At 38.2% G+C, this 23,312-nt stretch overlaps 1 protein-coding gene across 1 annotated transcript in view; it reads right to left on the bottom strand.

Moving 5' to 3' along the window:
• LOC149142976 (DEAD-box ATP-dependent RNA helicase 25-like) overlaps window positions 1-23,312 on the bottom strand; it is a 191,464-nt gene that overhangs the window by 116,429 nt on the left and 51,723 nt on the right. Inside the window, exons 4-7 of the mRNA XM_089451638.1 lie at window positions 13,542-13,748; window positions 13,308-13,403; window positions 13,102-13,188; window positions 12,778-12,993 (exon numbers count right to left, since the gene is read on the bottom strand). Coding sequence (XP_089307764.1) covers window positions 12,778-12,993; window positions 13,102-13,188; window positions 13,308-13,403; window positions 13,542-13,748 — 606 coding nt within the window. The remainder of the gene's footprint in view (window positions 1-12,777; window positions 12,994-13,101; window positions 13,189-13,307; window positions 13,404-13,541; window positions 13,749-23,312) is intronic.

Here is a 23,312-nt window from a genome sequence, read left to right as displayed (position 1 = left end):
CAACACTAATCTAGCTCCACAACTAGCACAAACAAGCCACATGAAAGCCCATGTACCAACATTGCGCAGACCCTCTTATGCTCTACCTGGAAGCTACTTTGATCAAGCTATCCTGCCCAACTTAGCCTCTACGAATGACTCGCTAACCCCTCCAAAAATTCTCTCGGCCTCCAACAACTATATCGACCGTCTGTCTGGCCAAATCGAACTCTGCCTCAAAAGCTTTTGCGTAGGCCCATTGAGGAAACTCAACCCTCCTGTAGTTGACTCTCCAGAACTGGAAATCCTCCTCTGGACTCACTATCTTTGCCCCTCATTGTCTCTGTGTCCCCTCTCTAGCTCGAAATTCTCTTTGTTGAATCACTGCAGCTAGGAAACTCAACCTCTGCCAAGGAATTCGCTCTCCAAGTGTGTTCATCATCAACTCCATCGACCTCCTCTTATAATCTCTAGTTGAGACTTCAACGGCCAAGATTAAATCTTAATCAATGGTTGAGATCATCTCTAAGTCGATCCATGTGAGTTTCTAGAGAATTCTCACCTTTCTAAATTAATTCCTATTAATTAATCGATTTCCATAAGTTAGACTTAGGCAATTTTTAGTTGTTGATCAATTAATTTAATTGAGCTATCTCTAGGTGGAATTTCCAAAAATAATTTCTAGGTTTTGGAGATATCTTGTGTTTTTAACCTCTCCACAAAGTTTGAGACCAGAACACACTCTGATGCTACAAAAGCTGACATCGTTAAGACAAAAGGGATTGATTACTTCCGCTTAAAAGAAGAAACCCTAGCTTCTAGAAGATATGACATCTTGATGATGAGGTTGTTTTGCAGTCTGGATGCAAGGAGGCCAGAGATCAAGAGGGAGTTGTCACGATCTCAAAAAGATAAGTATCTCATGTTTCTTTTGTTGTTTCAATTAATATTGACATTGGACTGTCTATGATTTGTAAAACACTAGGTTGGGTTTGGAGAAGAAAATCTAAGTCTAATGAATCTAACCCTAATTCCTTATTGATAATATGGACTCATTGATAATGATGTGGATTTGTTGATGATGTGGACTCATTAATGATATAGACTCCTTAATGATGTGGATATGAACTCTTTATTGATGTTCATGTAAATTTCTTGATGATGTGGATGATGATATGGATTCTTTGAGGATGTTGATGTGGACTCCTTAATGATGAATGATGTGTATTCTATGATGTTGACAATGTGTACTCCTTGTTGATGATGATAAGTACTCCTTGCTGACAATGATGTATGACGTGGATAATTTGATTGGACTCCTTGATGGTGATTTGAACTCCTTGATGCTTACTCTTGGATGATGATGATGTGGACTTGTTGATGATGATAATGAGGACTTGTAGATGACATGGACTCGTTGATTATGAATTGGACTAGACTCCTTGATGATGATGATGATGATGATGTGGACTCATTGATGATATAGACTCCTTGATGATGATGAAGATATGGACTCGTTTATGATGTAGATTCCTTGATGATGATATGAACTCGTTGATAATGTAGACTCCTTGATGATGATGATGATATGGACTCCTTGATGACTTGGACTCCGTGAACTCTTTGTTGATGATGAGAACTCCTTAATGATGATGTGAACTCTTTAATGATGATGTGGATTCCTTAATGACATGGACTCCTTAATGATGTGGACTCCTTAATGATGTAAATTCTTTGATGATGGTATGGATTGCTTGATGATGTGATGAGAAGGCAAAGATCAAGGGGGAGTTGATACACTCTCAAAAGATAAGTATTATCTTGATTGTTTCTACTGATTATTTCATTATGAGTCTCTTGGCTTACTTGGTTATTCTTGTTCTTCCATAACCTCCTAGTGAAGTTTGTAGGTGCATAATGGGGACTGCCAAGATCTGGAAATCGTTGGAAATGATGAAAGAACAATGTAACAAGAAGACACGTGATAGGCTCTATACTCAGAGGGAGCAGACAAGATCAACCTGATTGAAGCACATTTCTATGACGGTGGCTAGAAGTTTTGAAGACTAATGTTGAGCCAGATATGCTAAAGATTAGCCCACAATTTTTCTGCTCCATAGAGGACTTTTGTGTAAGAGGGAATTGTTTTTGTAAAGGAATGAACTTGGTGATATCTTTGGCACAATGGACCATAGGTTCATCAACATCTCCCTGATAAATGATTTGAAGAAGTTGCAAGACTCTGATGTTGACTTGGTTGATTCTCTAATTGGTTCATTGATCTATCTAATGATGTTTGTTTCCACTAAATACTATTGCTACCTACTAGACTCGATTATTATCTGCTAGATTCGATTATGGATACTATTCTCTTCTGTGAGAAAGCACTTATTCTCTGTTGGATTCTACTATGGATAATGATATTCGCTTCTGTGAGAAGCCACTTATTCTCTGTTAGATTCGACTATGGATACTAATATTCACTTCTGTGAGAAGCCACTTAATCTTTGTTGGATTCAACTATGGATATTGATATTCGCTTATGTAAGAAGCCACTTATTATCTGTTGGATTCGACTATGGATAATGATATTCATTTCTGTGAGAAGCCACTTATTGTCTACTAGACTCTACTATGGTTGTCGATGATTGCTTCTATGGGAAGCCACTGTTGAAGTCTATCATTAGTTGTTGATGTTTTCTTCTGAAAGAAGCCCCGACTAACGTTGAATGAACAAGTTGAATATTGTTTGCTGAAATATTTGAGATCCACCATGGTTACATTTTTTATGATGAACTGGTTGTTGATGTTTATGTGAAGAAACTGGAATAACTGAGCATCCCCTTCAAGAGGGAGCACTAATTACATAGCATCATATTATGACCATCTCTTGTAGGTTGTGTATCGCGAGACCTTATGGCCCAGGGGATGTATTTTTTATTCCTCCTGTAGGCTACGTCGTGAGACCTTGTGGTCTGGGAGATGTATTGTTGATTCCTCCTATAGGTTGTGTGTCGTGAGACCTTCTGGTCCAAGAGATGTATTATTGATTCCTCCTATAGGATGTGTGTCGTGACACCCTGTGGTTCGGGAGATGTATTGTTGATTCCTCTTGTAGGTTGTGTCGTGAGACCTTGTGGTTCGAGAGATGTATTGTTGATTCCTCCTGTAGGTTGTGTGTTGTGAGACCTTGTGGTCCGGGAGATGTATTGTTGATTCATCCTATAGGTTGTGTGCCATGAGACCTTGTGGTCTGGGAGGTGTATTGTTGATTCCTCCTTAGGTTGTGTTGTGAGGCCTCATGGTTGAGGAGATGATTTGAGATGGATGATATGTATCTTTCCTTATGATGAGACTAATAATCTCTCCCTTAGGTTGTGGGTTGTGAGACCAATGATTGATCTGGTGAGATTGATCCTGATAGAGAGAGAGATTTGTATTTGTGATCTCTTCCTTAGGCCATGGGTTGTGAGACCTATGATTGGTCGGGAAGATTGATCTTGAAAGAGAGAATGAAAAGTACCTCCCTGGCTAAGAGGGAGTGTTGAAAAATATGGTAGCCATGGTCGGTATTTTCAACTTGAAAAATAAATGGAAATTTGAATTTTTAAATTTGCCTCCAAATCTATTAGGTCGGTTGGGCCCCTAAGTGGCACCCATTCAACCCCCACTTGAAGGCTATATAAAGGAGATCATTTCTCCTCATTTGGACACATCAATTTGATCTCATGCATCTCTGATCTAGCGAAATTACAGGAGGACCGAAATTTTAGGAGGGTGAAATTCTAGAGAGGCCCAAATTTCAGGGACTTGAATTTTGACATGGCAATTCATCATGATTCTGGTTACTGGTTTGGTTATTATTCTACTATTATTATTTATGATGTATAGATGAATTTGTAAACTCTCCCTCTCTCATAAGGAAGAACATTTTTTGGGTTTTCCCCTTGTGGGTTTTGCCCTAGCTGTGTGCCTAATTTATGTGTCTCTTGTCTCATTGTTTCATGGTTTCTTTACTGCTCTTTCATGTTTATTAGTTGATGTTTTTCTTCTGTATAATTGCCTAAATGATATGGAATTTAAGGCTATTTGAAAACTAATGTTTAATTGATTATTGAAGTAGTTATCAGGTGAAGAAAAACCTAATTCTAGTAGGTGTCCTAGAATTTCAATATACCTAACTCTCTATTACATAATTATGAATCAAAATCTTGTTGGCTATCAACTAAGGTCTTATTTTTTCATTAGGAGGACATTCTTATCTATTACAAAAGTCATAGTGGTTGCACATCTCCAATGGTTGTTGGTAACTCAAAGAGTAATGGAGCCAATGGACTCCATACAATTCCTTGTGCCCAATGGTCTACCACTCTGATGAAGTCTACCCAAGATCTCTGTTGTTCATCCATTCCTTTTCTATATTTTTTTTAATACTAGGGCTATTGATGTGTCTTTGTTCATCTACCATTATTATGGTAATTTTATAGTGGATATTTCTATTTAATCATTTTCCCCTTATTTTCTCTTCCACTCTTCACCATATATGCTTTCGTTTTTCTATTACTACATTGATGGCTTACTTTACATTCCACAAGAAAATGAAATGACTATTGAAATTCATATTACAACCATATTTGTTCTAGGGATGAAAGTTGTTTGCAAATCCCTGTATTCAGTAGCAACTACAAGTTTTTCACATACATGCATAAAGTATTTGAACATGAAAAAAATTGCTAATAAGATGCATCTAGAATTGAATATATATTATTTGAATTGCTACTCAGCTAAAGCCATTTAGTTCTTTAGGTCTTGGCTACTAATCGCACCTAACGTAGTTCCAAAAAAAACAAATTAAACATTTATCTCCTGTAAAGCATTGCCTTTTTTATCTTCTAGTGTAATTAGGGTTAGCACAATATTTTTGAAAATCTGATAATTATTTTTGATGTAGATCTTCTTTTATCTTATTCCAATTATATCATTCGGTAACTATACTTCAATAATTCAACCATAAGAAACAATAGAATAGTAGAGATCACAATGCACAAAAGATAGACATGATTTACCCTGGGAAAACCCACTACCGGGAAAAAAACCAGCAACCTTAGCAATTAGAGAAATTATTCTTGTTCAATAAGAGACACACCTAGACCTATGGCCAAACTTAGTCTTCACCCCCAAGTCAAGTCACCCAAACTGATCTTGCACTTCGTTCTACTTGTCTGACTAAGAATTTCGGCCCTCCTGCAATAGCCAGTTGCCCCAAAAATTTCGGCCCTGCAACAGTTGCCCAAAAACCTAGAAATTTCGACCCCCTGCAACAGAATGCCTAGAAACAGTGTGAATCATAGAGAGAGACTTCTATCCACACGTGCAAGTTGATGAGAGAGAAGAGAGAGAAACGTGACCTTCTTTCTTTGTCCCTCTTCATCCTTCTTGTCCTTCTTCACTTTCCCAGAAGCTGTCTTGAGTGAGGAACGTGAATTGCCCAAATGAGGAGCTCAAGTTGCCTTTATATAGTAGTTTGTCTAGGGTGAATGGACGTGTCACTTGGCTAGGGTTGACTTGACTTGGCAGGAAGCTAACTTGCCACTTTTGAAGCCAAAAAATTCATTTCAAAAATTTTAATTTACATCTTTTAAAAGTCACAATGGGACCTTGACTCGAGCATTTATAAATAAGCTTTACGATGATAAATATAATCACATCAAGTGACCACAAGTACATTATGAAGACCTACCATAGTTATGAATTCAACACTCCCTCTTAACTAGGGAAATATTCATAATCTATGTCATAGATGTTCTTAGATTGAACAAATTTCTCTAAAGAAAAGGTTATCCATTATCACCAGCATCATCATCTATCATCAACATCTACTAGCAGCCATATCCGGGGTGGTACCAAACCCATGGCAATGTCATTAGCATATCAGGACTCACTCTTCCAGAGTGATCGGTCCTTGAATCCCATGGCCACCACCTAGGCCAAAATGTTGAGACCCTCAACTAGCAAGCACTCACTCACCCTTCCTGGTGAGCACTCTAGGCCAAGACCTCACTCAACCCCTTCTTGGTTGGTGATCGGGTCTAGATGTTGAACCAGACCTCACTCCACCCTACCTGGTGTGTGATCAAGATCAAGGACCTCACTCCACCCTTATAGTGTGTGATCACGGTCCAAATGCTGAAGGACTTCACTCCACTATGCCTGGTGTGTGATCAGGGTCCAGGACCTCACTCCACCATTTCTAGTGTGTGATAAAATTCTTGCTCCAAGAGACACGCACTCAACACTGCCTGTTGAGCCCTTTGGGTCTCTTGGACCCGTTCTCCCATTCAAAAGAATTTCCATTCATGTTACAGATAAATCAGCACTCCCTCTCAACGAGAGGGGTGATCTCCATGAGCCACAACTTGTCTTTGAAGTACATGAACTTATCCCTTGGCAACGTCTTCGTCAGAACATCAGTTGCCTGCTCATTGGTGGAGATGTACTCAAGCTTTATTTCTCTCCTCTACACAATGTCATGAATGTAGTGGTACTTGATCTCAATATGCTTCGACCTGTCATGGAACATGGGATTCTCTAAAAGCTTCACACAGCTTTGATTATCGCAATGTACCACCATTGATTCCAACTCTTGGCCAAACAATCCTACAAAAAAATTTCAAAGCCATACTACTTTGGTACAAGCCTCATTGGCTACGATATACTTTGCTTCAGCAGTGCTTAGTGCAATCGACCTCTGCTTCCTACTTATCCATGATATCATAGTGGATCCCAAACTGAAGCATACTCCCAAGGTACTCTTCCTGTCTTCAACACTTCCTGCCCAATTAGCGTCTGTATATCCCTGAAGTTGTACATCCTTGTTTGCAACATACCTCAAGCCATAGTTCACTGTACCACACAAATATCTCAAGATGTGCTTTGTTGCAATCCAATGCTCATGTCTCGATTCTACCTGAAATTGCCTCAAGGTGTTCACAGCAAAGCGAATATTTGGCCTGGTGTTAACCAAATACATCAGCATACCAATCAGTCGCTAATACATAGATGGATCCACCAATCTAGAGTCGAAGCCACTTAACTTCTTCAAGTTAGTCACCATGGGAGTTGCCATGGATTTGCAATCCATCATACCAAATCTCTAAAGGATCTCTAACACATACTTTCCTTGACCAAGGAAGACTTCAGCAGGTTTTTGCCATACTTCTATTCCTAAGTAATATTGCATCAACCCAAGATCCTTGATGTCAAACTCAAAAGCCAGTTGCTTCTTACACTGAATGATAAGAGGCTCCAAAAACAAGTCATCCACATATAATAGTAAGATCACAGGTGTATTCTTCACAGCCTTAAAGTAAAGGTTTGGATCGGATTCGCTTTTGGTAAATCTCAGTCTCATTAGATAGTTGTCTATATGAGCATACCAAGCTCTTGGAGCGTGCTTGAGTCCATACAAGGCCTTCTTCAACCTGCAAACATGAGACCCCTTTCCATATACCTCAAATCCTTAAGGTTTCTCTATGTACAGCTCTTCCTCAATCACACCATTGAGGAAAGCAATCTTCACATCCATCTAGTACAAATTCCATCCCAATGCAGCAACAAGAGAAATGATGGATCTAATGGAGGTGTACCTGGAAACTAGAGAAAAAGTCTCATCATAGTCTTCTCCCTCTTTCTAGGAGAATCCTCTAGCAACAAACTTTGCCTTGTATTTGTTAATACTACCATCTGCCACATGTTTTATCTTGTAGATCCACTTGGAAGTCACCACGGACTTCCCTTCAGGCCTTGGCACAATTTCCCAAACATCATTCTTCATGATTGATTGGTACTCCTCATTCATTGCTTCCTTCCACACTTGTTGATTAGTTGCTTCTTCATATGTGGAAGGTTCTTCATCAATGAGCTTTGTCATGAGAGTTGCATAGTTGGAGAAGCTTTTAGGTTTCTTCACTTCTCTAGATGTGCCATCAAGAGTTGCATGTCCTTCCGCCTCTTCTAATGTGGATCTAAGCCATGTTGGTCTCTTCTTGATCTCTAGAACTATGATTGGCTCTGCTGGATCTTGAGGCCCTTATGGCCTTCTGGTACATTCTATAGAAATCAAGTGCTCTTCCTTTGAGGCTTCCTGTTTAACTTCTTCCAAGGAATCTACAGAGACTTTGTTAGACTCCCAATATGCCACTTTCTCATTGAAGGTGACATCCCGACTAACCTCAATCTAGCATTGCTTTGGAATGTATATTTTGTAGGCTTTTGAAGATTCATTGTATCTAACAAATATACCTTTATTTCCTAAAGGCTCAAGCTTTTTCCTTTTATCCTTAGGAACATGGATATATATCGAACAACCAAAGATCCTCATGTGCCCAACCTCTGGCTTCCTTTTGGATAACGAATCTTCAGGAGTCATACCTTCCAAAACTCTATGAGGACTTCAATTTTGAATGTACACAGTTGTCCATGATGCTTTGCCCCATAAGAACAACAAGAAGTCCAAATCAAGTACCATGGCCTTAACATATTCTTCAATGGATCTGTTCTTTTGTTCTGCTACACCATTCTGTTGAGGATTATAGGGGAAAATTATTTCCCTCTTAATCTCAGCCTACTTGCAGGAAGCAACATGCTCCTTTGATGTTTATTCTCCTCCATTGTCAGATCTCAATATCTCGATCCTTTTACCTGTCAAATTTTCCACTTCAGCTTTGAATTCCTAGAACTTGTTGAATACTTCATCTTTCGTCTTCAAGAGATATATCCACATTTGAATTCCTAGAACTTGTTGAATACTTCATCTTTCGTCTTCAAGAGATATATCCACATCTTATGGGAGAAGTCATCAATAAATGTCACATAGTACAGCGAATCGCCAAGCAATTTTATAGGCATCGATATGAGCCAAGTCCAAAGCTTCCTTAGATCTGTTGTCACTATTCGAAAATGGCCTCTTGATGTTCTTCCAAGAGCACAACCTTTGCATACACCATCATTCTTTACCTATAGTTCAGGAACTCCTAACACCATTTCACTTAATTCAAGCAATGCTCTAAAATGAAGATGTCCATTCCTTCGATGCCATAGCTCACTTGGATCTATTTCATTATGTACTAACGTCTGCTCTGGTTGACTCACAAGTCTACACAGTGTTCCATCACAAATCCAAATAACCCTAGCATCATCTATACTAGAGCCCTTTGACCATACAAGTATTTTACCATCAACAAAAGCAACCTTATCTCCCTTATCTTCTAAACAAGAAACAGAGACAAGATTATTTTTCAAACATAGTACATAGAGGACGTTGCTAAGATGTACGTGGTCACCAAATTCCAGCTCTATGGATGCCTTTCCAACTCCTTTAACTGCATAGTTGTTATTATCTCCCAATTCAACCCTTTAAGACAACTTCTTTTCAGTCATGCTTGAAATATTTCCATGCTCTTCGGTCATGTGCCTTGATGCTCCACGATCTACCAACCACATGTCATCATCATCTGCAAAGGAACTTGTCAAAGTGGAATAGTAGAAGAAATCTTTTTCACCTTTCGGTTTCTTTGGTTTTTCATCAACTTTTGTTGCGGAAGCATGTTGTTTCCCTTTTCTTTTCTTGTTAGCCATATTAGGACAATCTCTCTTGAAATGTCCATATTCTTGGCAACCATAGCATTGTATCTTTGATAAGTCTTTCTTCTTCTTAGAGGAAGAAAATGCCTTCTTATGTTGAGATCCAAACTTCTTCTTTCCCTTGTTCTTAAAGCGAGCTGCAAGGGCTTGAACTTCTTCATCCTGAAGGTCTCTAGTCATCAATATTGCTTCTTCTTGAGCACATGATGTCCATAATTGCTCAAATGAAGGAGCTTCTTTCCAACTGCTTATGCCTGCTGCAAATGCATCCCATGATCTAGGGAGACCATTGAGTGTTGTAGTCACAAGTTCTTGATCGGAGATAGTTTCTCCAATGGTTGAAATTTGATCTCTTATTTGTGAAATCTTCATGAAATATGAAGCCACAATGTCATCATTAGTCATTCTCATATTTCAGAGTTCATTTTTCAAACTCATGGACTAACCAACATTCTTGATAGTGTATATATTTGTTAGGGCATCATACATCTTCATGGAAGTATCATGCTTTGCAATGTAGGGAATGAGATGATCTCTAATAGAGTCCACTATTAGACTCATGCAGTAATATCGCCCTCCTTTAACTTCTCTTTTCCAGCTGCATCAGTTTGATTAGTAGTCTTTCCTGTCACAATATCCAACACTTTCTTTTTGACAAGACTGAGATCTATTATGACTTTCAAAGTTCTAAAGTTTGATGCTCCCTCTAGCTTGTACTCGGATTTCATGGAGGAAGCCAAAGATGCCAATATACAAGGTCTTTAATAAAATTCTCTCTCTAGGGTTTCTTCAAAAGTGATCTCAATTTACCTCCCTTTCGTCACTAGAGTTCTGATACCATATTGATTTTCTAGTGCAATTAGGGTTAGCACAATATTTCTGAAATTCTGATAATTACTTTTGATGTACATCTTCTCTTATCTTATTCCAATTATATCATTCAATGACTATACTTCAAAAATTCAACCATAAGAAATAGTAGAACAATAGAGATCACAATGAACAAAAGAGAGACAAGATTTACCCTGGGAAAACCCACTATGGGGAAAAACCCAGCAACCTTTTCAATAGATAAATTATTCTTGTTCAATAAGAAACACAACTAGACCTATGGTCAAACCTGGTCTTCTCCTCCAAGTCAAGTCACCCAAACTGATCTTGCACTTCTTTCTTCCTGTCTAACCCAGAATTTCAGCCCTCTTGCAATAGCCAATTGCCCTAGAAATTTCAGCCCTGCAATAGTTGCCCAGAAACCCAGAAATTTCGGCCCCCACAATAGAATGTCCAAAAACAATGTGAATCACAAAGAGAGACTTCTATCCACACGTGTGAGTTGATGAGAGAGGAGACAAAAACTCGGTCTTCTTTCTTTGTCCTTCTCTGTCCTCCTTATCCTTCTTCACTTTCCCAGAAGTTGTCTCGAGTGAGGAATGCAAATTGCCCAAATGAGGAGCTCGAGCAACATTTATATAGTAGTCTGTCTAGGGTGAATGGATGCGTCTCTTCGCTAGGGCCGACTTGACTTGGAGGGAAGCCAACTTGTCAATTTTGGAGCCAAAAATTTCATTTTAAAAATTCAAATTTACATTTTTTTAAAGTCGCAATGGGACTTTGACTCAAAATAAATTTTCCTTTGACTCAAGCATTTATAAATATGCTTTACAATGATAAATATAATCACATCAAGTGACCACAAGTACATTAAGAAGACTAACCATAGTTACAAATTCAACGTGCCTAATATCCCCAAACCAAAGAAAATAGCATAAGAGAGGAGGAAAGGAGATTTTGAAGTAGTAAAAGTTATTCCAAGACTACCAAACACAACATATCCAATCATTTATTATCCTACTTATTATTCATTGTTCATTATTTACATGCATGCACACACAACACATCTCATAGAGGAGGAGGAGAAAGCTGAGAAAGCATGCATATTCATCATGCAACCAATCAACCATTATGTTCTTAGGGTGGCCACCACTTTTTGGACACCCCAATTAGCATAAAAGTCATGGAATGTCAATACTTCTATTTGTCACAAACTAAACCTCACAATCAATGTGGTATAACACATAAGAGAATATGAGATCATATAGTCCTACAAACTATTCCAAGACACTAAACATAGCGTATCTGGTTTTTTATTATTCACAAACAAGCACTGACACGACACAGCCCACAAAGGACGAGGGAAAGACTATGCAAGCATGCATATTCATCCCTCAACCAATCAACCATTTTATTCATAGGAGGGCCACTACCTAAGACATCCGTGGAACCCCCATTGACATAAGGGTCATGATATCTTCAAATTGATATGCATGAGTGGACTAAATTTCATGACCAATGTGGCATAGTACACAAGGGGAGAGGATATTTTAAAGTCATAGAAAGTATTTCAGGATGCCAACCATAGCACACCTAACTATTTATTATCTTATTTATTATTTAGCATTTATTATCCCTCAACCAATTAACCATTTGTTTGTAGGAAGGCCACTACCTCTGTGGAAACCCCTATTGACATAAAGATCATGGTATCTTCAAACTTATATCCTAGAGTGGACCAAATCTCACAACCAATATGGCATAGCACACAAGAGGAGAGGAGATTTTAAAGTCATAGAAAGTATTTCAAGATGCCAAACATAGCACATCCAACTATTTATTATTTGTCCTTTATTATTGTCATGCACACCAGACGTCCCAGAAAGGATGAAGGGTGGGTCAGGCAAGCACGCATATTCATCCCAAGATTCCCAACCCATTAACCATGATGTTCATAGGAGGGCCACTACCTTTGTGGACACCCCATATTGACCTAAGGATCGTGGTATGTTGCGATTTATGTGTTGCCACAGACCAGACCTCACAACCCATGTGGAATAGCACACAAGAAGAGAGGAGCTTTTAAAATCATTGAAGTTAAATTCCCAAATACTAAACATAGTGTATCGGACTATAAAGCTAGACAGTAATAATTGCATCCCTAATTTCCAATAGGTATCCGACATAGGCAAATTACAGTATAATAACCTCTGTGATTTCCTAATTACAAAAGCAAATTACAATATAATTACTTCCCTGATTTCCTAGCTATAAAAAACCAAGCAGACAGAAAATTGAAGAGCCAATAGAGTGCACCCAAATCACCTGAACAACAAGAGTAACATCAGGATAATCGACTCCAGGAGATGAAACATCTGAGGTAACAAGAATCAGACATTTTGAGTTCCGAAATTCATCATATATGCGAGTACGATAAACCTGAGTCTTTCGAGAATGCATCTCTCGGACATTCATATTTAAAGCCAAAAGCATCTCATAGACAACTCTTGTAACTGCTGCATTTGTACAGAAGACAAGGACCTACATACAAACAAGAATCCGGAATTCAAGCAATCACCTTAGCATAAATGAAGCAAGAAGCTGTACAAACCAGAATGCTGCTCATGAACCTGCAAAATCATACTTCACCTTGTAATCAGACACCTTTGAGATATGCTCCTTAAGAACACCATAAAGTACGGGCAAATGATTTTCATGTGATGTGACAATGCATCTCTGCAAAACCTGTGATTCACCAGTCAAGAAAAATGAATGCAGATACAGAATGTTGGCGAACATAAAACCTCTATAACACCACTCTGGAACTAAAGGGAACATATAAATGTGGAATTCACAGCGAATAGCTTGGCATGAGTTTCCTGGCAACCTAATCCAACCGTGTTAATAAAAGCATGATCTCTTTTTAAAGCAATCTGCAATATTTGGTGAACCTGCAGACATTACAAAATGAAAATATTGATTTCCAATGAAACCATTTACATTCATATTGAAAGATTTCACTATTGCAACATTGAAATTGTTGAAGGATTGGAATTTGCCCATATGCAATGAATAAATTGAAAATAGACATGCTGAGGAATTGTAGCTGAAAACAACAGAGACTGCCTCTGTCTAGGTATAGCATCAATAATCTTCTCAATATCCTTGCGAAATCCCAGATCCAACAAGTGGTCAGCTTCATCAAGAATGAGCACTTTCAACCCCATTAATTGGCTTGAAAAACCTGGTGTATTGTCAATATGATACAATAACCTCCCAGAAGTAGCCACTAAAATCTGAACAATAACAAATAGTCAGAAGAGGTAACAAATACTTCTTTCATACAGATCATTTATTAACATTTTGAAGGCAGAAAACATATGAACATGCTAATATAACCAGGACCTATTTCTCGAATGACTTGAGAGCCCTCATCTTTGAAAAAATGCACAACTCTTAATCCTCTGATTAACGTGTATTCAACTATTTTCTTCCAATTTGTTTATGACTGACATTATGAATTTTCTTTTAGAATGCTAAGACAACCTCAAAATATCTTGCCAAGCCTCATTATAACTAAGCTGAAAAGCATGTGATGTTTCTTGTATGTACAAAATATTCATGGTGAACATATTGCAGGAGATTCTTTTGATTTTGATAAGTGAAAAGCAAGTATTTGATGAATCAAGAAAGAAAATTTTAAGTTAGAAAAATAGCATGCTCTTATAAATGCATAGACCAGTACTGACACAAGTCCTGACAAAGAAATAACAGAAATTGTTATTTCCAAGTAATTAGGCATAAAAAAACATTTTTTAATTGTGCTGAGAGGCGAAGAGTTTGATTTTTTCATTCAAGATTGTAACCAAGCACTCTATGCAGGAAAACCTAGCCCGTTCTGCAACAATCAGCAAAACCCAAGATGAGCATCCATGGTGGCCGGCTCGGAGGGGGCCTCTCCCCCTTCGCAGGATGATGCAGCAACCCTCCAGACCCTAGTTGCTTCCCTCTCGAAAAAAACCCGGACAAAAGAAGCTCAATCCCGCTTCGTAAAGAAGGCAGAGATCAAACCTTCGGTGACGTTGCCTCCAGGATTCCGTCGTACATCTCTGGCATTCACAGATTGTGCCTCGGTTAGGAAGTTTACTGGTATGTAGACGTCACCTAGATCGATGGAGCAATGGCTGGAAAAAACGTGGAAACCAATGATGAAAGGAAGTATCGGACTGTATGCATGCGGAAACGATTTTTTTGCTTTCTTATTTGAGTTTAAAGAAGACAGAGACGTCATCTTTCAGCATGGAACGTATTTCTTTGGTGCCACGGGCATGTGTTTAAATAAATAGTTGTTATATTTTGTTAAAATTTGGGTACCGGAGGATAAGTGGTTTCCTAGGGCTTTGATTTTAGGCCGAGGGAAAAGTGTCCAAATTTGTTTGTAGTTTTCTCTTAAAGTGATTTTATAAGTGGTAAAGTCAGTGGCGACTAGAGGGGCGGATTCCCCTTTCTCGTTGAGTCTGCTCTTGCTAAAATCATAGGAACTTAGTATAACCGATTTGCAGGTGGTTGGTTATGCTCTTGGTGTTATAGTGGCAGCGTTAAGGTTTGATCCTGGGTCTCCCCTAGATTAGGCCAGGCAGTTACCGATTCACCATGTGGTAAAAAAAAAAAAATGACTTTATAAGTGGTAAAGTTACATTCTAATTTAAAGGTGACTTTATTATAGTCAATGAAGAATTAGAAAGTGAAAAAGTGACTATGGAAATAAAAGGCTAATTGGGTCTTTATTTAAGTGGGTGAGTTAAAAAAAATAGAAAGTGAGAATTAAATGCACATTTATTCTCATCCCTAGATCTAAATGAATCTCAGCGATTAGATCTTAGGGTAACACAAAAGGTCATTTAGGAGTAAAAAGAGAAAAGAAGAGAAAAAGATTAATTCATTCTTTCATGAGCATTTGAGAGAAAGAGAAGAGAGAGAAACGAGAAAATTACTTAGCAGTGAGGAATTGAAGGAGATCAGCAAGAAAATATTTCAACAAATGGGGAAGCAACATTTATTGGCATGCATCCCAAGGAAAATCCATACAGCAGGAGAAAGACACAGAAATCGAGGAAGAGGGACAGCAGCAAGGGCACAAATTTCAAGGTAGATTTGGGCATGATTTTCAAGGCAGTCATACTGCTGAAATTCATACAGCCCGTATAGCAGGTTTTGGGCACATTTTTCAAGGTAGGTCGTACATCTTTTAACGTTGTTTTATTGCTATAAAATTTTGTTTTGGCTATTCGCTAATTGGCATGATTTTCAAGGCAGAGTTCAAACATGGAAATCGAGATAAGTTGTAATTTGTGGTCGCTGGAATTTTTACTGTGTATTTCAGTTTCTCTGTAAAATCATTTTCAGAAATAAAGAAGAGCTCTAAAATTGGTTTTCCCCAAGAGTTGTAGAGGGTTTTTCCAGGGTCACATTGACCAAAACTCACTGTGTTATTTTCTATGTGTGGTTGTCATAATTTTGTTGTGTTTTATTTTTGCTATTTCAATAGTTGTGAAATCTCTAAATTTGTGTTTTCAGAAAATATTATCATTTCCATATTTTAAAGTTTTTATAATGCTTGGATTTAAACTAAATGCACGGAGTGATAAGGAAAACTGATAACCAAATTGAGAGTTGAAATTCTTCATATTTTGACCTAGATGACAATATTCTAAATGCAATGTTGCTCAAGGTAAAACTGCAGAGACTTCCATTATCGTGTTGGAGCGACGACTGACTACGGGGGATTGGAAATGGTTTGGGAAAATACTTTGACAGGGTTAAACCTAAATGCTATCAATTCACTTGTGCAAAAATCTACGTGGAAGTCGATCTAGAGAACAGATTACCCTCATAAATAAATCTCACACAGGGCGAATGGAGTCACTACTAGGTCCTTGACTATGAACAATTGCCTTTCAAATGTAGGGTTTGTCATGATTATGTCTATTTTATTAGGGATTGCAAGAAGGCACAGTCAACCAAGGGTGAATATGCTACTGTGATTCCAAAAGAGTAATGGCAAATTCAGAAAAAAGGGGGAAATAAAAGAAAGGATGTAGCAAATAAAAATCAACCAACGCAAGGAAGGAATGCCACCTCATCATCTGCAAACTCTTTTGAGCTTTTACAATCGTAGGAAGAAAACAAACAAGAGGCAATCAAGGAATAACAAGCGAAAAGAAGCTCATGAGGAGGAAGTACCAGATCCAGAGGAGGAGGAGAAGGGGAATTCGCAAACAAGAGAAAATGGAGTAAATTGAGCACAAAGAGCAGGACCAAGCCCTAACCATGATACAAGATCCTAGAGAAAATCCACCAGCACTTGATGTTGAGAAGTGTAGATTGGGAGGTACTCCCACAAGTCTAGGGTACTTCTATGGATTTGACCCACCAAAAGGACTTGGTTGGGCAAAGTACCTGAGTTGGTCGGCTTTCGACCCAATGTTGTGGGCTAAAGACCCAAAGATATACATTATTTATTCTAGTTGATGTACGAGCACACCTTTAATGGAGTTAAGGGCTCCTAAGTCGATCAATTAAAGAGGTATAAATATGAGAGACCTAAGGAGAGGTCAATCACACATTGCAAGTCATCTTGTGATAAACATTAGCCCTAGTGAAGAAGTTGCAAATCTGAGGAAGGACGAATTTTTTGAGGTTTAAGGAAGAGTTTTGTCTAGAGGAGGTCGAGTTACTCCTTCAAGGTCAAGTCTGCTTGATGAATGGTTTTGTGCTAGAAGGAAGGGTGTTGTGCATATTTGTTTATTGTTCTCAAGCTCAAGGTTAGTTTTGTACCTTGTGAGAGGGCCAAAGCCCTAATTTTCTATGACAAGTAGGCTAAAATTTCTATGTGGTCACTGGAGATAAGGTTGAGTTCCCTCAAGATCAAGCGTAGGTGGATATAGGGCCACAGGCAATGTGTTTGAGGGCCGAGAAAGACTCTGGCATAGGGTTGAGGAACATCAGGCCTAAGAAGAGGCCAACGAAGGGTAAAGGGCTATTTTTTTGCTGAAGTTGATTGTAGAGGTATAATTATTGAAGTCTTTTCAAGAAAGGGATCCTTGAACAACAACAATAGAAGGTTGATCATATAGTGACTTTAAAGGATCTAATTGACTGTGGGTAGCTGAGTATTTTGAAGCTGATTGTACAATTAATTTGAAGGACTGCATTCTCTGTGAGCAGCTAGGTATGCAGAGAAGTTAAAGGAGTTATTTCTCTACGAGATTTGAGGCAAAGTAATGCTAGGTGTTAGTGACAAAGAGGACTGAAAGGACTGTCGTAAAAGGGGCTACATCAACAAGTAAGTTGGTTTTTTTTTCCTTGTTCTTTTGGGCAAATTGAGAGGCTAAAGGAATTGTCTTCAAGCCCTAGTGTATACTAGTCCTGTATTAGGGCTTTGTAAGGGCCATGATCCTTGGTACATGAGCCCTACGTTTATTTTATTAAAGGACTAATAAAAACAAGTTTTGGGTCAAATATTTGTCTTGTGTATTTCATTGATTCACTGTTGTTACATTTTTGTTGTGCAAAGTGCTTGTAGTTGTGTATTTCAGTGTGTTTATGATCATGATTAAACATAAACCCGATTTGATATACTAAGGAAAAATCAGCATGGTACCAAATCTACTTTGAAGGGACAGTTGAATCAGAGTGTGCACAGCAAGAAGCCTAAGATAGAGTTGAATGATTGTTGTTAAACAACTAACAACATGGCGAAGTTGGTTGCTAGTCTGAGGTATGATGACAGATTGGAAGGGTTGTCCAAATATAGTCCATGGAAAGAAAGGATTAGGCTGGTCTAGTTGGTGAACAAGATATGGGAGTTTGTTGACAACGAGATTCAAAAACAAACAAATCTAAAGGAGTTGGAAGTATATGAAGAGTTGGATGCGAATGCTAAGCTGATCATCCTATGTGGTGTAAAGGATCACTTGATACCTCATCTAACCAGGAAGAACATTGCACGTGTTATGTGGAAGGCTCTCTGGGACTTGTTTCAGAATAAGAACGAGAACCGGTTGTTGGTATTGAGAGAAAAGCTCAAGAACACCAAGATGTTGGATGGCGACGGTGTGGCTATGTTTCTGACAAGGGTTTCTCAAGTTCATGATGAGCTTGTTGCCATTGGTGATAATGTTCCAGAGTCAGAGCTAGTGAGGACCGCCTTGACGGCATTCATCGAGGAATGGAAGCCATTTATCAAAGGAATTATCGCTCAAGATAAGTTGCTAGATTGGAACAGGTTATGGGATGACTTCATCCAAGAGGAATTGCGGGACAAGGATCTTCATAAGAAAAAAATTGATGGACAAAATGTGGCTCTTGCAAGTAAGATGAATGGCAAAGTGAAGAAGGACTAGAGTAAGGTGAAGTGTTTCAAAAGTGGCAGGCATGGTCATTATGCGAGTAAGTGTCTACGTCAGAAGAAGGGAGATAATGAGAAGAAGGAGGAGATTTGCAATGGCCACTATATCTCCAGCCAAGCAGGATGACTTCTCAAGAAGGTTCGAGTAAAAATTTTCTCTAGTTTCACATTTCTCTGAGGGCACCGTTGGTGAGGGTGCATGGTTCATTGATAGCAAAGAATCAAAGCATATGACAGGATCGTGGGAAGTATTCAAGACTCTAACCGAATGGGACTCTAAATTGCACATGGAGGTTGGCGATAAGAGTCTAAAAATTGTCAGAGGGTCAGGTATGGTGCCATTCTGGATGGAGTCAGGAGGGTTGTTATGAGTCCAAGATGTATCGTGGGTACCAAAGCTCAAGTGTAGCATCACAGTATCACAGTTTCATCAATATTAGACACTTGCAGCAAGTAAATCAATCAAGCATACATGTCAACATATTTCAGATCTGAGTCTTCAATTTTCTCCCTGGTGCACACCTATTTCAGATCAAATCATTCATAGACAACCCAATACCTGCACACATAACACTTTCATCTCCATATCCTTATATAGCTTTAGCCTTAGCCAATACCTTAGGTCAATCCCTTAGTAATGTCATTGGTATTCTTTGACAGGATCAAATAATCGTTGTCGCTTCCATTACTATGGCCCAATACCATGGTAATGACCCCTGGTATTCAAATTACCATGGTGTGGATTTTGTATGCAAATTTCTCTCATAGGACCCGCGTATGTACGCGATCTGCGTATAATTTCCCAAACTTCATATTTAGCATTCATCTGATTCTGGATTGTCATGTCTCTGTTCATATTTCTTGTAACATCTATACCAGATTGCATAATCATAATGTTGACATCTTTATCAAGTAGGTTGCCATCAAGGACAACACATTAGCCATAATGCCAACAATCTCCCCCTTTAGACTTGATGGAAACCACTTTGGTGTTTGGTCACCATCTATAAACACCTGCAAATACCAAGCTTCTCCAAGCATTCTTCTCCAAACACCAAGCTTCTCTCCCATGTTGACATCAAGGGAAAAGTGCTGACCAATGTTGAATAAAGACTGTGTAGAGAGGATCATTGTAGGTCTGATCTGTTGAATATGAGAACTACATGTTGACCATGCTCCCCCTGAGCATATGTTGAACCTTTTGAAGATATTCAATAGAGTACAAGACTGTATGACTCAAAAATGACCTTTCTTATGACCAATGACTCATGATTACATCAATCACCCAACACAGTGGGGTTACATATTTGACCCAACATTACATCAATTGCCCAAAATAATGGGATTACATACAAAGCATGACTTGATCCCAATAGCCCATACATGACTAAATATTACAATGACTACAACATGGGTCTTTACATGACCTTTACATCAAGGGACATATATGACATATATAACCAAAACCAGGACCTCAACAATGAGGTTGTAAGATCATGATAGTCATCAACAACCACCATATACCATATAGGAACCTGCAATATGAATATTGATAGTAGCATCATAGAAGCAGCATGAATATCCTCCTCATCAAGCATGTCAATAGATAAAATTTATCATTTGGAATCCATGCATCATTGATAACTAGTGACAGAACAATAGCATATAAATCTCCAGCAGTAACAGTAGAAATATCCAGACATTAGCAAAGATATGCAAGAAGACATGCTTATGAAACCATAATTCCAACAAGGGACTTTGGGGTTATATAGTTGCTCCCCCTGATCCAACAGACTGTAGCAAACCAATGTCAAAAACAGAAGACCAAACATGAAATGGTAAATGCATATAGGAGGCACCCCCTGAATCTGTGCCATTTTTACCAATCATTGAAATGTATATGCGTTTGTCTAACTCGAAAACCGCATACATACGTGATTTTCCTTCACATCATCCGCGTATAGAAAGTAAATTGTAGTAATTTACAGTCACAACTCCCCTTGAACATGACATACCTGTCAGAATAATTAGTAGAGTGATGAAGCAGGAATCATTCCTAATTTCTCTCTGAGATATTCAAAGGAATCATGTGGAAGTGGCTTTGTAAATATATCTGCAATTTGTTGTTTTGAAGGAACATACTCCAGTTTGACCTTTTGTTCAAGCACCTGTTCTCTCAGAAAATGATACTTGATTGGGATGTGCTTGGTTTTTTAGTGCATGACAAGATTCTTAGAGATACTTATGGCACTAGTATTGTCACAGAGAATAAGTACTGGTTGAGGACAAGTGACTTGAATGTCTTGTAATGTTTGGATCATCCATAGAAGTTGAGTACAACAAGATTTTGCAACAACATATTCTGCCTCAGCGATAGATAAAGTGATGGAGCTTTGTTTCTTGTTGAACCATGAAATCAAGCGGGGCCGCAAATAAAATGCTCCTCCACTAGTACTCTTGCAATCATTATTATTACCTGCCCAATATGCATTTGTGTAAGCATGAAGTGTAAAATCTGCATTTTGGGGTTACCATAGACCAAAATCTTGAGTTCCTTGTAGAAATTTGAATATTCTCTTAACAACTTGGAGATGAGTTTCCTTAGAATTTGCTTGAAATCGTCCAACAATTCCAACTGCATGCATAATGTTTGGCCTTGTACCTATCAGGTACAACAAGCTTCCAATCATAGATCTATATTCTGGTTGATTGACTGAAGGAGAATCATCATTTTGACTAAGATTGTAACCTGTTGTTGGGGTGTTTTGTTGTTCCTAAAGGACCAACTGACCTCTACACATTAAATCATCAACCTGGAGTTTCGTCTGTTTATTTCAAGGTTGTCCACACAGTTTGTGCAAGAGACAATGCTAATATCACCTAACTTGTATGAACCTAATGAAAAGTAAAGGCATATGAATGAAAGGAATAACTCGCACTTACTGAAAGAAAAAACTCACACTTGGCTTCTAGACTTCAAGCTTAAACAATCAAGACTACTAAAGGAATCAAATCATTAAGTCTCCTACCAAAAACAGTGAAGAAATCCAACTGAATACAAAGTTGTTTCCTAGGGAACTACATCTGCAAGAAAGGAACAACACTATAGCTAGAAATGAATTCGCTAGAAATGATATCAAATCATAAGAATTAACAACTCTACATTAACCAACAAGAAGCAACAAGAAAAGATAACACTCCAAAGAACCAATTGTAGTAAATCTAATTCTATGATATCCAATTGTAATTGATGTGAAAACACACACTTTAACAACGAATCTGATTAACAGCAAATATATCTAGAGAACAACTAAATAATTGAATAACAAGAACTGAAAGCGGAATACAAACCTAATGATACAAGAAAGGACAGTAGTAGTTCCAAGACTTGGCCCAAAATCGTTGGAATTCAACTGCCTTGTAGCTAACTCAACGCAATAAGTTAAAGTCAAACTGCAAAAGTCTCCATTAAACTATAACAAGAAAATTACAAGGAATGTCTGTAGAGATTTACAATATAGATCAAAATGATTATATCTCGAACTAAAAAATTGAGGTTCAATCCCTCATTCTTATATTACAAAATGAGCCTATTTCCAAATAGAAAGTGATCCTGACAATCTGAAGATTCTTAGGATGCTTTATTAAAACTACAAAATCCTCCATCGTTTCCCCGGAATAGCAAGGCCAGGATCTCTTCTCCAACTAATTCATCCAGGATAGAAGTCAATCTCGTTCAGTTGGCTATAATTAACCCAAACAGCCCCACATAATTCGTTCTTCCTTGGCTATTCCAAGGAACAACATCCGATTTCAAATATCTATGTTTAAATAACAATTCAAATCGTAATTAAATCGTGTCTTTCATAATTTAAATCAATTCATTAAAGAGATGAAATAATGAAAAGCCATTAACTCCTTTCTATAATCTATATTGCGCAAGTTATCACATTTTGCACACAAAAGGCTTAGAAAACTAATATAAAAACAAGAAATAAGGCAAGAAAATTGTATCAATTACGAAGCCCAACATCACCCCCTAGCTTACCTTTTTGCATGACCTCATGCAAACAAATGATTGACATGAAGAGTAGTTAGGGAATAGGTTGGGTAAGGCTCTTCTCCTACATGTTGGAATCTGTTCCTACTCTGGACTTCTTGAAAGGAAACATACTTACCTGCCTCTGTCAAGTCATATTCAGATTTGTAGGAGGATTGAGGACACCAGATTATGGGGCATCTGTATCTGCACCCCATTCAACTAGGACCTTATTCCAACACCAGATGAGCATAATCATGTGCCCTACTCATAGCATGCTGGAAATTCTGAAAGCCAAAAGGTTCTCTATTTTTAATTTCACTAGATGATGCTTGTCATCTCTGCTTGGCTCCTCGGAGAGCTTCAACCCTGATGTCTCCCAGGTATTCCAATCTTGATTGCAGAACATCA

This window comes from Pinus tabuliformis, chromosome X, assembly GCF_031772625.1.
Source record: "Pinus tabuliformis cultivar Carrire ecotype Pingquan chromosome X, CPIR1, whole genome shotgun sequence".
NCBI classification, from domain to species: Eukaryota; Viridiplantae; Streptophyta; class Pinopsida; order Pinales; family Pinaceae; genus Pinus; species Pinus tabuliformis.
This window is presented reverse-complemented; position numbering and strand designations above follow the sequence as displayed.